This window comes from Tupaia chinensis, unplaced genomic scaffold (genome assembly GCF_000334495.1).
Source record: "Tupaia chinensis unplaced genomic scaffold, TupChi_1.0 Scaffold000235_1, whole genome shotgun sequence".
NCBI lineage: Eukaryota > Metazoa > Chordata > Mammalia > Scandentia > Tupaiidae > Tupaia > Tupaia belangeri.
Window position 1 is genome coordinate 563,402 of NW_006159713.1, and position 14,692 is coordinate 578,093.

Below are 14,692 nucleotides of genomic sequence, written 5' to 3' on the forward strand. Positions count from 1 at the left end.
ACTTTGATGCTGATAAGTCACTCCTTATTGGAGTTTTTAAACATGGTAAGAAAGAAGTAAGGTAGGTAAGATCCCCTTCTATGTAAATGTAATTCAACTAATTTTTAGTTTATTGATTTCCAGTTACAGCCTCACTGCAGTAATGCCCATGCTACATATGTAACAGTAAAAGCATTCACTACCAAACTATGTCTTATCAGTCATTATATTGCCTCATGAGAGGATGGTATTTTTTTGTGACCTGCCCCTACTGTATGTAAATCTCACAACTTCCTCTTTTAGAAAGAGCTCTTACGTGAAGTGTGTGAGTATGTGTTTATGTGTGTGTATGATTGCTTAGCTTATGCTATTTTTCATACAATTCTTTTTTAAGTCTACTCATTCATTTCTTCTGAGAGACAGAGAGGGAGAGAAAGAAGTTAGCACCTCCAACAGAATTCTTATGCCACAATTCACCACCAGCTCCAGCCAGCCAGGGTCATAGGCATGTATAGAGAAACCTCAGACACAAACCCCATCCCCTGCCCATTCCCCAGCCTTCGTATCATCACACTCTACACCACTGCTGTACCACTGTACCTGGCTTTCTTATAAATTTAATCTGTATTTTCATACATACGTATTACTAGATCATATATTATTTGTGATAATTTCTAGACAATATGCTTAACCTATATCACCCTAATGTGTAGTCTCTTTAGTCTACGAATATCATCTACCATAAATATGAGGAGCACTTATATTGACACCTTTCTTTTTAATCCCTTTTACCCTTGTAATTGGTGATGCTTCCAGGTTATGAAAAATATAACACTATCCGAGCAGACCCTGCATTATGCTTTTTGGAAAACCTGATGATAAAGCAGTTGCTGCTGAACAGAGAGCAAATGATTATATGGATGGGTATGTACATTTTATAGTTATGAATTCTTTTTCTTCTATTCAGCACAAGCACATTCTGTCAAGTGTATTTATCTTTAAATGATGTAGCAGTAAAAGAATTGGAGTATGCAGTCTGAAGGTGATAATGATACTTTAACAAGTTAACATTTGTCCAACAAAGTGTAATTGAGGAAGAGAGTGAACTTACCTCACACCCTTTCTTTTGATGATGTCTCTGTTTTTTCCATTCTACCAAGTATGTCATGACCATTAAGTTCACAAAATTCTAAAGGCATAAGAGGGAATGAGAAAGGTACTTACACTTGAAGTCAACTTTATTATTGTTCATTAACAATTGTTATTAACAATAAAATGTATAGTAGTCCCTTCTTATCTACAAGGGATATGTTCCAAGATCCTTGGCAGCTATCTGAAAGAGCAGGTAGTATAAACCCTTTATAGTCTTTATTTTTTTAAATCTGGTAATGAAGGTGTGTGGCATTTACCAAGTGGATAGACAAGACAAAGGGATAATTTGTGTACCAGGTGGGACAGAGCAGGAAGGCACAAGATTTCCTCACACTACTTAAAACAGTATGCAATTTGAGACCAGCAGATGGTGTAATGATTACGTCACTGGACTCCCATGTAGTCGAGCATGGTTCGAGTTCCATACCTGATGGCTTAAACTCAAGCCAGCCACATGTGTGTGTGTGCCCAAGATTCCGAGAGGAGAACGGAGGAGAAGGGATTGTGGTGTGGCCATCCCTCCTGGGAGGTGATTTCTCACCTTCTGTCTCTGTCTCTCTCTGTCTTTCTGGTCAGCACATATGCCCTCTACCAAAAACCTCTCTCCCCACCAAAAAAAAAAGTGTGCAATATAAAATTCATCACTTGTTCGTTTTTGGAACTTTCCATTTAATATTTTTGGCCTCCTATCTAATCACTAAGCAGGCCGAACCCTGCTTAGCTTCTGAGATCAGAAGAGATCAGGTATGTGTAGGATGGTATGCCCATAGACCGCTTAATGTTTTGGACAGCAGTTGACTGAATAACTGAAACTCTAGAATGTGAAACATAAGTCAGGGGACTACTATGTGTATTATAATGTTTTACATACTCTTTCTTTTCTTATCAAAAGAAATAAGGAGACATGTGACATTAATAATATTAGGTCATTGGGAAAGTCATGCCATTTTTTTTGTGTCCTTCTATGCAAAAATACGTTATAACTTTTCCAATGACCCAATAGTATATTTAAAAGTTGACTTGGGAATAAATTAGAACTAGCCATGTAATGTAAAAGTTGACTTGGGAATAAATTAGAACTAGCCATGTAATGTAATAGCCTTCATACTTTGGCTTGGGAGTCCTCTGGCTAGAGAACAGAGACTTCAGTCTGACCCTTAAAACATATTTTCAGATCCTTCTAATGCAATTCCATTTGTTGGTATTTTGACAGGGATGTGGAAGATCCAGAATATAAACCTGCCCCAGCCATCTTTAAAGATGATATAGAGGTATGCTCTAGATCATATTTTCAAATCCTAAGTTTTAAATTCCTTGATTTCTTTTTTTTTACTTTTTTTTTTGTTTTTTTTTTTTACTTTTTTGTTATACATAGTTCTTGTGTTCCTCAGGTTAGTCAAGTAAATGGTCAACTTGGCTTGATAAATATCACAAATAATCATTCAGAAATTTACTTGCTCTCCCCTCCTGAGCAAAATTTGGAGGTTGATTTGGATGTGTGGCTCAAATGGCACTTGCCTACATGCTATATACTTATTAGAACTAAGAAACAGTCTTACAGGGCAAAAATCACAGCAGAATAAGAACTACATACTAAAAGTACATAGCAAAAGGAAAAAACTATACTTACACGAAGAGGTTTAAAACAGAGGGGAGAGTCTAGAGGAATTATGAGCTGCCAAAGCATAATCGTAAGTACTTTATAGAATGTCGAAAGAAAATAGATGAAAAAAATACAGAAAACAATCAGGGTAGAACCATTGCAGTACATTCAACTCCATAGAGGCAGCACCAGGGCAAGTGAGAGCCGGACAGCCACCAGGAGACTCTGCCTCACGGAGGAAAGATAACTAAACATGGGCAAAGGAGATCCTAAGAAGCTGAGAGGCAAAATGTCATCATAAGCATTCTTTGTGCAAACTTGCTGGGAGGAGCACAAGAAGAAGCACCCAGATGCGTCAGTCAACTTCTCAGAGTTTTCTAAGAAGTGCTCAGAGAGGTGGAAGACCACACAAGAGAAAGGAAAGGTTGAAGATATGGCAAAGGCGGACAAGGCCTGTTATGAAAGAGAAACGAAAACCTATATCCCTCCTAAAGGGGAAACAAAAAAGAAGTTCAAAGATCCCAATGCACCCAAGGGCCTCCTTCGGCCTTTTTCTTGCTCTGTTCTAAATATTGCCCAAAAATCAAAGGAAAATGTCCTGGCCTATCCATTGGTGATGTTGCAAAGAAACTAGGAGAGATGTGGAATAATACTGCTGCAGATGATAAATAGCCTTATGAAAAGGCTGCTAAGCTGAAGGAAAAATATGAAAAGGATATTGCTGCATATTGAGCTAAAGGAAAGCCTGATGCAGCGAAAAAGGGAGTTGTCAAGACTGAAGAGAGCAAGAAAAAGGAAGAGGAGGAGGAAGACAAGGAAGATGAAGAAGAAGAAGATGAAGAGGATGAAGATGAAGAAGATGATGATGAATAAGTTGGTTCTAGTGCAGTTTTTTTCCCCACAATTGTCAACAAAGCATTTAACCCCACTGTACACAACTCACTCCTTTTAAAGAAAAAAATTGAAATGTAAGACTGTATAAGATTTGTTTTTAAACTGTACAGTGTCTTTTTTTGTATAGTTAATGCACTACTGAATGTGTCTTTAGATAAGCTCTGTCCTGGTGGTATTTTCGTTAGCCACCAGCCTTGCCTAGTACAGTATGGGAGTTGTAAATTGGCATGGAAATTTAAAGCAGATTCTTGTTGGTGCACAGCACAAATTAGGTATATATGGAGATGGTAGTTTTTTCATCTTCAGTTGTCTCCGATGGCAGCTAATACAAAATAATTGTTCTGTTAACTGAATACTACTCTGTAATTGCAAAAAAAAAAAAAAAAAAAAAGAGTTGCAGCTGTTTTATTGACATTCTGAATGATTCTAAGTAAATACAATTTTTTTATTAAAAAAATAATCAGTGTAGTAAGGGAAAAGATGTTAAAAGAGAGAGGAATGTCTATAATATTTATGAGAGTATGGTAAAAACTAGATAATGCTATAGCTATGAAGTCAAGTTTGCTGGTTTTAGTAGCTTAGGGGTTTGAATATTGATGCCTTGCTGAGGAAGAGAGAAGAGGCTTACTCCAGTGTGCGAGCAATGAGAACTAAAATACTGTAAAAAGTCGGGATTCTCAAAAGGCCATACTTTCTAGCAAACAACATGTAGAAACAACAAAGAAATTTATCTTAGCATGGACTCTGAGGAGGAAAAATATTGTCAATCCCGAGAATTTATGGATAAGTTTTAATGTTTTACTTCAGCTGCATGGTCCAGGAACCCTCAGTATAATATCAAAAGGGGTCCTTGACTGGTGATCTCCCTGAGGTACCTGGTAAAAACAAAAAGAAAAAAGAAGGAACAACTTTAATACACAATACATGTAAGTAAGCCTTGAAGCCTTCCATAAAATGAAATCAGAATCCAGAATTTTAAAATACACGAGAAAGAATTCGCCATGAGTGAATGCTATCTTACAACAAGAATAAGATTAGATCCCCCAAGAACTTTTGAAAATACATCTGTTGAAATAAAAAATAAGTAAATTTTTAAATAATTTAAAACAGGATAAAGAAAGAGCCCAGCAGGTGGTGTGGTGGTTAAGGTGCCAGACTCCCACATGGCTAACCATGGTTTGAGTCCCCAAACCTTGCAGCTTGCTTTCTCACTTTCCTTCTCCCTTTCTCTCTGTCTGGTCAAAGTAAAAAAATAATAATAATAAATAAAATTAAATAAATAGTTTTTAAAAACATTAAAGAAAGAACCAGTAACAAAAGAAGATATACTAGGAAGATGTGAAAAGGAATTATATCTATTTACACCCCCACCGTACCCCCCCCCCCCCCCCCCCCCCCCCCCCAGTTTTCTATAGGGCATGTGCACTCACGAGAAGAGAAAAGGAAAGTGGGAAAGTGAGAAATCACCCTACAGCTGGGATGGCCATGCCACAATCCCTTCTCTTCCTATCTCCTCTTGGGATTTTGGGCAAGCACACACAAGCAAGATTTTTAAGCCACCGTGTCTGGGACTCAGACCACAGTCAGCCATGTGGGATTCAGTCCCTTGTCATCCATGCCACTGGCTGGTCCAGAATCATATGTAGATTTAAAAGTGGAAAAGTGATAACTATGTGTGCTAATACATTTGTTAATTAACTGTATTTAACTACAGTAGACATATACTTTAAAACTTAAAATACTTAAAAACTTTAAAATATTCTCCATAGAAAAATATGCAGTATTATTTGTCAAGTGTTCTTGTTTATGTTTTGTGTGTGTTTGTTTGTTTGTTTGTTTTGCCAGAGAGCACATGGACTCACCAGAGATAAGGGAGCACCCTCCAGCGGGTGTGGTCATGCTGCAATCGTTTTTCCTCCATTTCTTCACTTTGTCAGGGTTTTGCAGATGCACACACATCTACCGTCTTTTTCAAACTGCTAGGACCAGGACTTGAAACATGGTTGGACATGTGTGATCCAGCTTCCAATGCACAACACTTAACCACTGTATGATGGGGCTGGCCCTGTCATTTTTTTTAAGTGGAAAACAGTCATTGACATTTAAAACTCAGTAAATAGGTTAAACATTCTGCTATAGAAGCAGATTAGACATGATTATGAGAGAAGAAATAACTTGGAATATAAGTAGGAGGAAGTTACTCAAAGTGTAGCATAGCGGGCCAGTCTAGACCAGTCATAAAAGAGAAACCACATAGTAATTTCAACAGAGAAAGTTGAATTAATAGTTAAAAAGGGAGCTTGGAATAATGAGAGATTGGCTAGTAAAAAGTAGAACTTTAAATAGGTATAAGGAGCATCTACCACTTAAAGGCTTCACACAGAGTGAAAGGAAAAGTCTTATCCTCACCAGAGTTGAGATCCAGACTTTGGAGGGAAGAAGTGGAAGAAGTGACTCACTGGGATGGCAGGAAAGTTGCTGTGTTGCCACATTGGTGTAACTTGCTAGAGATATACTCTAGAATTGGCTGAAATTGCCCTGAAGCCTTGCCAAAGAAGCTTGTCCTGGGAAAGTGTCTCAATGGAGGGATTCCACTGTAAAAACACCCTAGGGAAAGTTGCTGGAAATAGTTGCTGGTTGGTGGGTGCTAAGGAGGCTGCAGGAACTAGGCGCTAGGGAAGAGGCCTGTGCTTGGGGAGCTTAGCAATGAAGGAGCTTACCAGAACTAGGAAGTAATTCTGATATGTCTCCACATTCCCTCTGCTGACAAAGTTTAGTATCATACTGACCAGAGGGGGGAAATGTTTAAAGAGCTCAGATCTGTTTTCTTAGAGCAGGTGAAAGGCATGAGAGGCAATAAATTAATAACACAATGGAATGTATTAAAAAACTTAGAAAACAGAAAGAGAGTATGATAATGTCTGTATGATAATGTCTAGCACATACCTAATAGGTGTTCCCAAAGAAGAGACTAGAGAGAATAAGGAAGAAGCACTGTTTGAAGAGATACAGAAAAGAGAAACTATTAAAAGTAACCAGAGAAAAAAGACCCAGTTACAAAGGAACTTAGATCATTCTAACCTAAGACTTTTTTCAAAACAGTGGCAAAAGCTAGTAGTCATTGAAATAGAATTGTTAAAGTTATGAATTTTAAGTTTATGGTAATGTTGTGATTCCTAACAAGAGGCTCTGTTGACAGATAAAAATTTTATCTACATAGAAGCAAACTATGCAAGGCTGAAAAATAAAAGATTAATAGGTTATCTAATAACCAAATATGAAAATGAATAAATTGTCTTAATTGTTATATAGAAAGAAAAAATTAGGGCCCAGCAGATGGTGTAGTAGTTAAGGTGCTGGAGTCTCATGTGACCAACTGCAGTTCATGTCCAAACCTTGAGGCTTGCTTTCTAACTTTCTTTCTCTCTGGTGAACACATGTGCCCTATAGCAAATTCAAAATAATAATGATAATTTTTAAAAAGTAAAATAAATCATTGGTTTTTTTTTAAAGTTTAAAAATTAGTTGGTTAGAAGAAGGGTAAAGGAAAAGAAACTGACTTAAAAGTAATCATAGTGAATAATGGTTGATGTGTCAAAGGTAATAAGGATGAAAGGCTAAGAACTGAAAACAGGGATAAAAAGTTTTATTTTTGCTAAATCCTTATTTTTTTATTGGAAGAACTTTTGCATATTATAAAGAAATTTTATTCTCTTTTTTCATATGTATCTTGATCTAATTACCTTGTGACAAATTTCTGTTTTCTTTTTAAAAGGATGATGTTTCCTCACCAGGAGATCTTGTTATAGCAGATGGAGGTAACTGCATTTATTTCTTCACTTATTATAAGTCACATTTTCATGATCTATGAGACCAATAATCTATTATACCTTTGTAATCTTGCTGATGTATATAAACATTTCTAAAGAATTATTTAATTTTATTTATCATCATTATTACTTTATTTGCTATAGGGCATGCACATTCACCAGAGAGAGACAAAGAGAGAGAGGGAGAAAGTGAGTAAGCAAACTGCTATGTCTGGGACTCAAACCAAAGTCAGCCATGTAAGAATCCAACACCTTAACAACCACACCACCCTCTGGCCCTGTATGGAATTTACCTTGAATACAGCTATAATCAGTATAGAACATGCTAGTTAATTATTAATTTACCAATATCTAACAATTGTTGCAAATCTTTATAAAGTAATTTGATGAGCTTTATAGAATAGAGGTTTGATGATTTGTTACGTTTTTGGGTTTTTTTTTGGTTTGGTTTTTGCCAGAGGGTATGTGTCCTTGCTGGGAGTCAGGGGTGATGTGAGAAAACACCACTCCCATGGGAGATGGAGATGGTAATGCCATTTCATTTTCCCTATTTCTCTCTCTTTTGGGATTTTGAGCATGGACATAACACCTGACTTGTTTTTCAAGGCCTGAAGTCCAGAACTCAAACCATGCAGTTAGCCATGTGGATCCAGTTGCCTTAACCACCATGCTGGCCCTGTTGCTTGATTTTCTTTTTCTTTTCTTTTTTTTTTTTGATAACAGGATATGTATTTATTTTTTTAATTATTTAATTTTATTTATTCATTCATTTATTTTAATTTTGCCAGGGAGAGAGGGGGAAAGTGGAAAAGCAATTCACTAGGTCCAAGATTCAAACCATGGTCAGTCATGTGAGAGTTCAGTGCCTTAGCTACCTACCACGCCATCTGCTGGTCCTCCCCCGCATTGCTTAATTCTTAGATTTGTATGTGAAAGTTTATCATTAAAATGTTATTAATACATTTATTTTTTTATCCCACACATACATTAGGTGCTATTCTTTATCACCCAGTTTCTGCAAAGCTTTTGTATACAAGGTCTTGCTTCTCTTTCCTTGTGATATCAAGATAGAAACATGCTATCACTAGCATAGCCTCATTTCCACCTTGCACCCAAGCAAAAGAGTGCCTCATCCTCCCATAGTTCATCTAGTAATGAGATAGTTTTTGTTAGTATGAATGATGACAGTTGGATTATGGTATGTATAATTATAATATTGCATCTTAAAAATAGTTAGTTTGGGACCAGCAGATGGCATAATGGCTACATCGTTGGACTCCCATGTAATCAACTGCAGTTTGAGTCCCGGACCCAGTGGCTTAAACTCACGCTGGGCACATGTGTGCTCAAGATCCTGAGAGGAGAAGAGAGGAGAAGGGATTGTGGCACGGCCATCCCCCTGAGAGGTGATTTTTCCCTTTCTGTCTGTCTGCCTCTGTCTTTCTGGCAAGCATACATTCTCTATAGCAAAAACCTCTCAAAAAAAAAAAAAAATGTTAGGTCCTGTGCCTTATTAGGTAAATAAATGCAAAAGTTACAGCATTGTCATACTAAATTTTTTAAATGCAGTGCCATCCATGTCACACTTTCTGCATCTATAAATTTAACCAACAGTAGTATGAAAATACTAGGGAGAAATAAAAACAAAAATAATACTACAACAAATTAAAAAATTATGGGGTAGCCATGGTGGCAGGGCAGTAACACAATGCTCCATGATGGAGAGGCCACAAAGAAAGACTCCAGGTTTGCCTTCCAAGGTCTCCTTGCACATGTCAGGCATACACAAGCATGCCGGTGATTCTAGCTGGCTGAAGCTGGGGGTGGTGTGAGGATCCTGTTAGGAATGCCTGTCTCTCTTTCTCACTCTGTTTCATGGAATAAATAATTTTTATTTTTTGAGAGGTTTTTGCTATAGAACACATGTGTTCTCCAAAAAGACAGAGAGACAGAAAGTGAGAAATCATCCTTTAGGGGGGATGGCCATGCCACGATCCCTTCTCCTCTCAGGATTTTGGGCACACACACACACACACACCCAGCTTGAATCTAAGCCACCAGGTCCAGGACTTGAACTGTGGTCGACTACATGGGAGTCCACCAACATATCCATTATGCCAACTGCTGGTTCCAAAAGAAATAAATTTTAAAAAACTTAAAAACGCAGTATAATAACTACTTATATAAGATTTACATTGTATTAAGTATTATAAGTAATCCAGATTATTCAGGAAAATGTGCATAGGGTAAATGCAAATATTACACCATCTTATAAAAGAGCTTGGAACATCTGTACATTTTGGTATCTACAGATGTCCTCTAACCACTTCCTCACTGATGCTAAGGGACAACCGTTTGTTTTCCTCCCTTTGATTTTTTTTTTTTTTTTTTTTTTTTTTTTTTTTTGAGCATTTTTTCTCGTGGACGTGCGCTCGCCAAAAAGACAGGGAGACAGAAAGTGAGAAATCACCCCTGGGGGGTTGGCCACACTGCAGTCCCTTCTCCATTCTCCTCTCGGGATCCTGGGCACGCACGCTCACGCGCCCAGCGTGAGTTTAAGCCACCTGGTCTGGGACTCAAACCACAGTCGACTACGTGTGAGTCCAGCAACATAACCATTACACCAACTGCTGGTCCCAATAATTTTTTAATTCTAATTAAATTGAGATAAATTTAGTACAAGTGGCATCAGTTAGAACAAATTATGATATTGAAGTTCTCATTAATTTCAGCTAGGCTTTTAATTTATTTAAGTTTAGGCATCGAGTATTTGCCAGTCAATATGATGTATTGGACCTGAAAATGTAAGAGTTGCATTTTCTGTGCAAGTGAAGTTCCCTTTAAATAGATAACACTGAATCTTACTTTGAACTGCTCTTGAAAATTTTTTGTAATTTTTTTAAGAGCCATAATCAAAAGAAAACTTTTTTTAATTACCAGAGAAAGAGAAAGCGAGAAAAGAGAGGGTACCTCCCAGTAGGACATGATCACACCACAGTCCCCTCTCCTTTTCTATATCCTGTCAGGATTCCGGGCATGCACACGCACATGCTCAGCATGTTTTCAAAGCTAATAAGACCAAAATTAGGTATATCATCTACCATCTGGGATGTAGTTCTCTTATCCACTAGGCTATTGAGTCTGGAAAAAAAAGAAAAACTTTTTTTATGCTGAGAGATGTGGTCTTTTGTTCCCAAAAATAATTAAAGAAAAAAATATTTAGTAAGTGGATTTTGCCACTTTGGATAACTTTATACAGTACCTATTCAATTATTATTATTATTGACATGAGTTTCTTTAAATATAGATGGTCAACTGATGGAGGGTGATAAAGTATATTGGCCTACTCAGTCAGCTTTAACCACACGTTTGAGGCGTCTCATCACTGCATATCAGCGTACTAATAAAAACAGACAAATCCAGCAGATACAACCTACTTTCTCAGTGCCTGCCAGTGTAATGCAGCCTCTTTATGAAGAAGCCACTCTTAATCCTAAAATGGCAGCCAAGATAGAAAGACAACAGAGGTAAGACAATAACACTAAATTTTTAATGTAGATTATCGAAATGTAATTGTTTATTCTTAAGGCTGTCAATGTGTGATTATTGTGCTTTGTGGAAAACAATAAAGCTATAGAGAAACTGGTCAAAGCAAGGTGTTTTGTGTATATATACGCATATACTCACAACCATAAACTCACAACCGTGTATTCACAAATAATGGTAAAACTATTAAAAATTATTGAATTTTGTAATTACTAGCTGTGCTTCATACTTAATCATTTTCTTGTCATATTTAGGAATTTCTAGGACAGTTAAGGTGCAGAGCAAACTTAATTGAATTGTCAGTAGACATAACTTTAAGTTATATGAAATAAAATTCCATTCTATCTTATTTTACTTTAAGAATTTTATGAATTATGACAATGTGTAGAAGGCAAGCCCACCTCTGCTTTATACAGAGGATGAATCATTAGAACTACTGATGTCAAAGAGAACAGATTGTAAGAGGTCTTGTTAAGAAGACAGGAAAATTTACCTCATTCCAAAAGCTTTAACTTCTTGAGACTAGAGTACATGGAAAAGAACAGCTGCGTTTAACAGTAACCTGACCTGTTTGTTAATTGTTGTCACTAGACATCCTCAAGAAGATAAACTATTGCTTTTTTGTTTCATTTCCAACTCGAACTCGTTTGTTGTAGCCAGAATTTAGTCAGTTTGAACTTAAAATTTTTAGCTATCCTAGTCATCATTTTCAAATACTATGCCTCTGTAAATATACTGTTTCAGTTGTCTATTGTTGCATAATAAACCAGTCCAAAATATATGATTAAAGATAGCATTTTTTATTTCTTTTGGTTATGTGAAGTGATTCTTCTACTTTTTGTGCTGTTTCTGAGATAACTGGAAGATCCAAAGTAGGCTCACTCACACGGCTAGCAATTGGTACTAGCTGCCAGCTAGGAGCTCAGATTCCAGGAAGGATCATTCCATATAGCAAATGCAAAAGCTGCAGATTTTTCTTTTTTTTCCTTAAGGTTTTTGCCATAGAGTGTATACACTCATGAGAGAGAAGGAAATGAGAAATCAACCCCATGTGGGGATGGCCACTCCACAACCTCTTCCCTTCCATTATCCCCTCAGGACTGGGGGCACTCAGACACACGTGCCTGGCATGATTTTCAAGCCACCGCATCCAGGACTTGGACCATAGTTGGCCATGTGTTATTCCAGCTCCTTAATCACTAGAAATCTGCTGGCCCTGTTGTATATTCTTAAGAACTAGTCTCAGCAATTATAAAGTGACATGTCTGGTCTTTCTAAATGGTAAAATTTCAGAGTAGTCATGGGGTCATTTATATGTATATGTGTTTCAATTCATCCTTGCCTTTCTGTTGGTCAAAAAAAGCTACAGTACAAACCTATATTAAGGAAAGAAGAAATAGACTCCACCTCTCAATGGAAAGAATGGCTAAGATTAAAGTGACCATCTTTAATCTACCAACATTTTTCTGTGATCTGTCAGATCTGATTAATCTTCATAAAATACTAGTTTTATCAGGATGTTTGATGGCTCTTTATTAGGTATAAAGTTTTAAGGTTTAAAGCCTTAAATTCTTGGGACCAGCAGATGGCATAATGGCAATGTCACTGGACTCCCATGTCGTCGACCACGGTTCAAGTCCCAGACCTGATGGCTTAAACTCACGCAGGGTACATGTGCGTGCATGCCCAAGATCCCAAGAGGAGAATGGAGGAGAAGGGATTGAGGCATGGGATGATTTCTCGCTTTCTGTCTCTCTGTCTGTCTCTGTCTTTCTGGCGAGCATACGTGCCCTATAGCAAAAACCTCCCCCACCCCCACCCCCCCAAAAAAGCCTTACGTTCTTAAGCCTAAATTCAAAGATCTCTTCAATTTAGATTTTAGCATGCATTTCTAACTTCATTTACTACTGTTATATCAGCCAGAATATTCTTACTCTTGACTCAATATCATAGCATAGGGTTTTTGTATCATCCAGTGTACCCTTTAGCCCAAACTAGCCCATCCTTTCAGAGCTCAGCACATGGGCCATCCCCTGTATTCATTTTTTTCTTAACCAGTCTAGCTTAGTAGACTGGTACTCCTTTTTTGGTACTCATGCAGCACTTACCTAAATAGACTAGTCATTTGGCACAATAATATATAGTATCATGATAATATTTATCTTTTCATTTCTATGTCTGGTCTTCTTTTTTTGGGGGGGAGAGGATTTTTTGCTATATGACGTGTGCGCTCACCAGAGAGACAGAAAGCAAGAAATCACCCCTAAGGGGGGGGATGGCCATGCCGCAATTCCTTCTCCTCCATTCTCCTCTCGGGATCTTGGGCACGCATGCACACGCACCCAGTGTGAGTTTAAGCCACTGAGTCCGGGACTCGAACCACGGTCGACTACATGGGAGTCCAGCAACATAGCCATTATGCTAACTGCTGGTCCCACTATATCTGGTCTTTCTAAATGATAAATTTTTAGAGTAGTCTTGGGGTCATTTGTATGTGTGTGTGTGTGTTTCAGTTCATCCTTGCCTTTTCATTCCTAGTCTTACCCAAGTCTAAGGTTCATAAAATTTGATTAGTTTCCCAAGCTGTTTTTACATTGTCATCACATTAATCTTATTATGATAGGGGCTTGTAGGTAGTGTGGTGGTTAAGGGTGCTGGACTCCCACATGGCCAACCATGGTTTGAGTCCTGGACCTGATGACTTGCTTTCTCGCTCTCTCGCTCGCTCTCTTTCTCTCGCCCCCCCCCCGTCAAATTAAAAATAAATAAAATAAGGTCAGATAAAATAATTCTTAAAAAAATTCTTATGATAAAAAATGGTCCATTAATAAGTTTCAAAGGTCTTTCCCATATACTTTTTCTTATTTACACAACAATCCTGTAAAGTAAGGTAGGAAAAGATTCTACAGATAGACTGAAATTTGGGGATATGTGGTTTATAACACTGTTACCCCCTTAAAGTGTCAAGAACTCTCAATTAAAGGAAAAATATTTTTAGCCAGGTATTTAATGTATTTTATAGCTGACTCCAGCCCAATCTCATGTTGTCCCCAATATGAACCACCTCCTTGTCAATCTGACTCATCATCCCACAAAACAGAATGTTTTCTATTTTCCTTATTCTATGCCCTTTTCCTAGTGTTTCCTCCCTAACCTTAACCTTGTCCCATCTGAAATGCCACTTACTCTATGATGCCTTTCTTAATTGCCCAAGTCTGAACTAATCCCTTCAATCTCTTTGCTTTCCTGAAATTCTTGGTTTCTATGACTCATGTACCTGTAAAATACCACCTTTTACTATTACTGTGTTTAAAAATATTTTATCTTTTTCCTGAAGGATAGAGTCATTTTCATGTTACAAATTGTTGGAACTTAGTATCAGAACAAAGTTGAAGTTTATCCCAACTAAGGAATATGTATATTTCCCTTTATTAAATGAGAGCCATGTTTAAAAAAAGAAAAAGATAGGGTCATCTTACATCATTTCATATTCTTTGCGTTAGTTTTTCATATAGTAAATGTGCAATAAGCTATTTTTGTCTGAAAGAACAGTATAAACTAAAAGGTATAGTTGGATAGTTGTGTCAACAATTACTTTAAAATACATTTACAAGGCAGGTAACTCTGGATTTAATCTTTTAAAGTATTAGGTACTTGAAATATTTTAAGCTTATATTGTAGTTGCTAT

The 14,692-nt window shown here is 37.2% G+C and overlaps 1 protein-coding gene across 1 annotated transcript in view; it reads left to right on the forward strand.

Moving 5' to 3' along the window:
* The window catches only part of CHD9 (chromodomain helicase DNA binding protein 9), a 352,905-nt gene that overhangs the window by 299,092 nt on the left and 39,121 nt on the right, over positions 1-14,692 (forward strand). Inside the window, 6 exon segments of the mRNA XM_014587776.2 lie at positions 1-45; positions 796-840; positions 843-903; positions 2,345-2,402; positions 7,404-7,446; positions 10,766-10,985. Coding sequence (XP_014443262.1) covers positions 1-45; positions 796-840; positions 843-903; positions 2,345-2,402; positions 7,404-7,446; positions 10,766-10,985 — 472 coding nt within the window.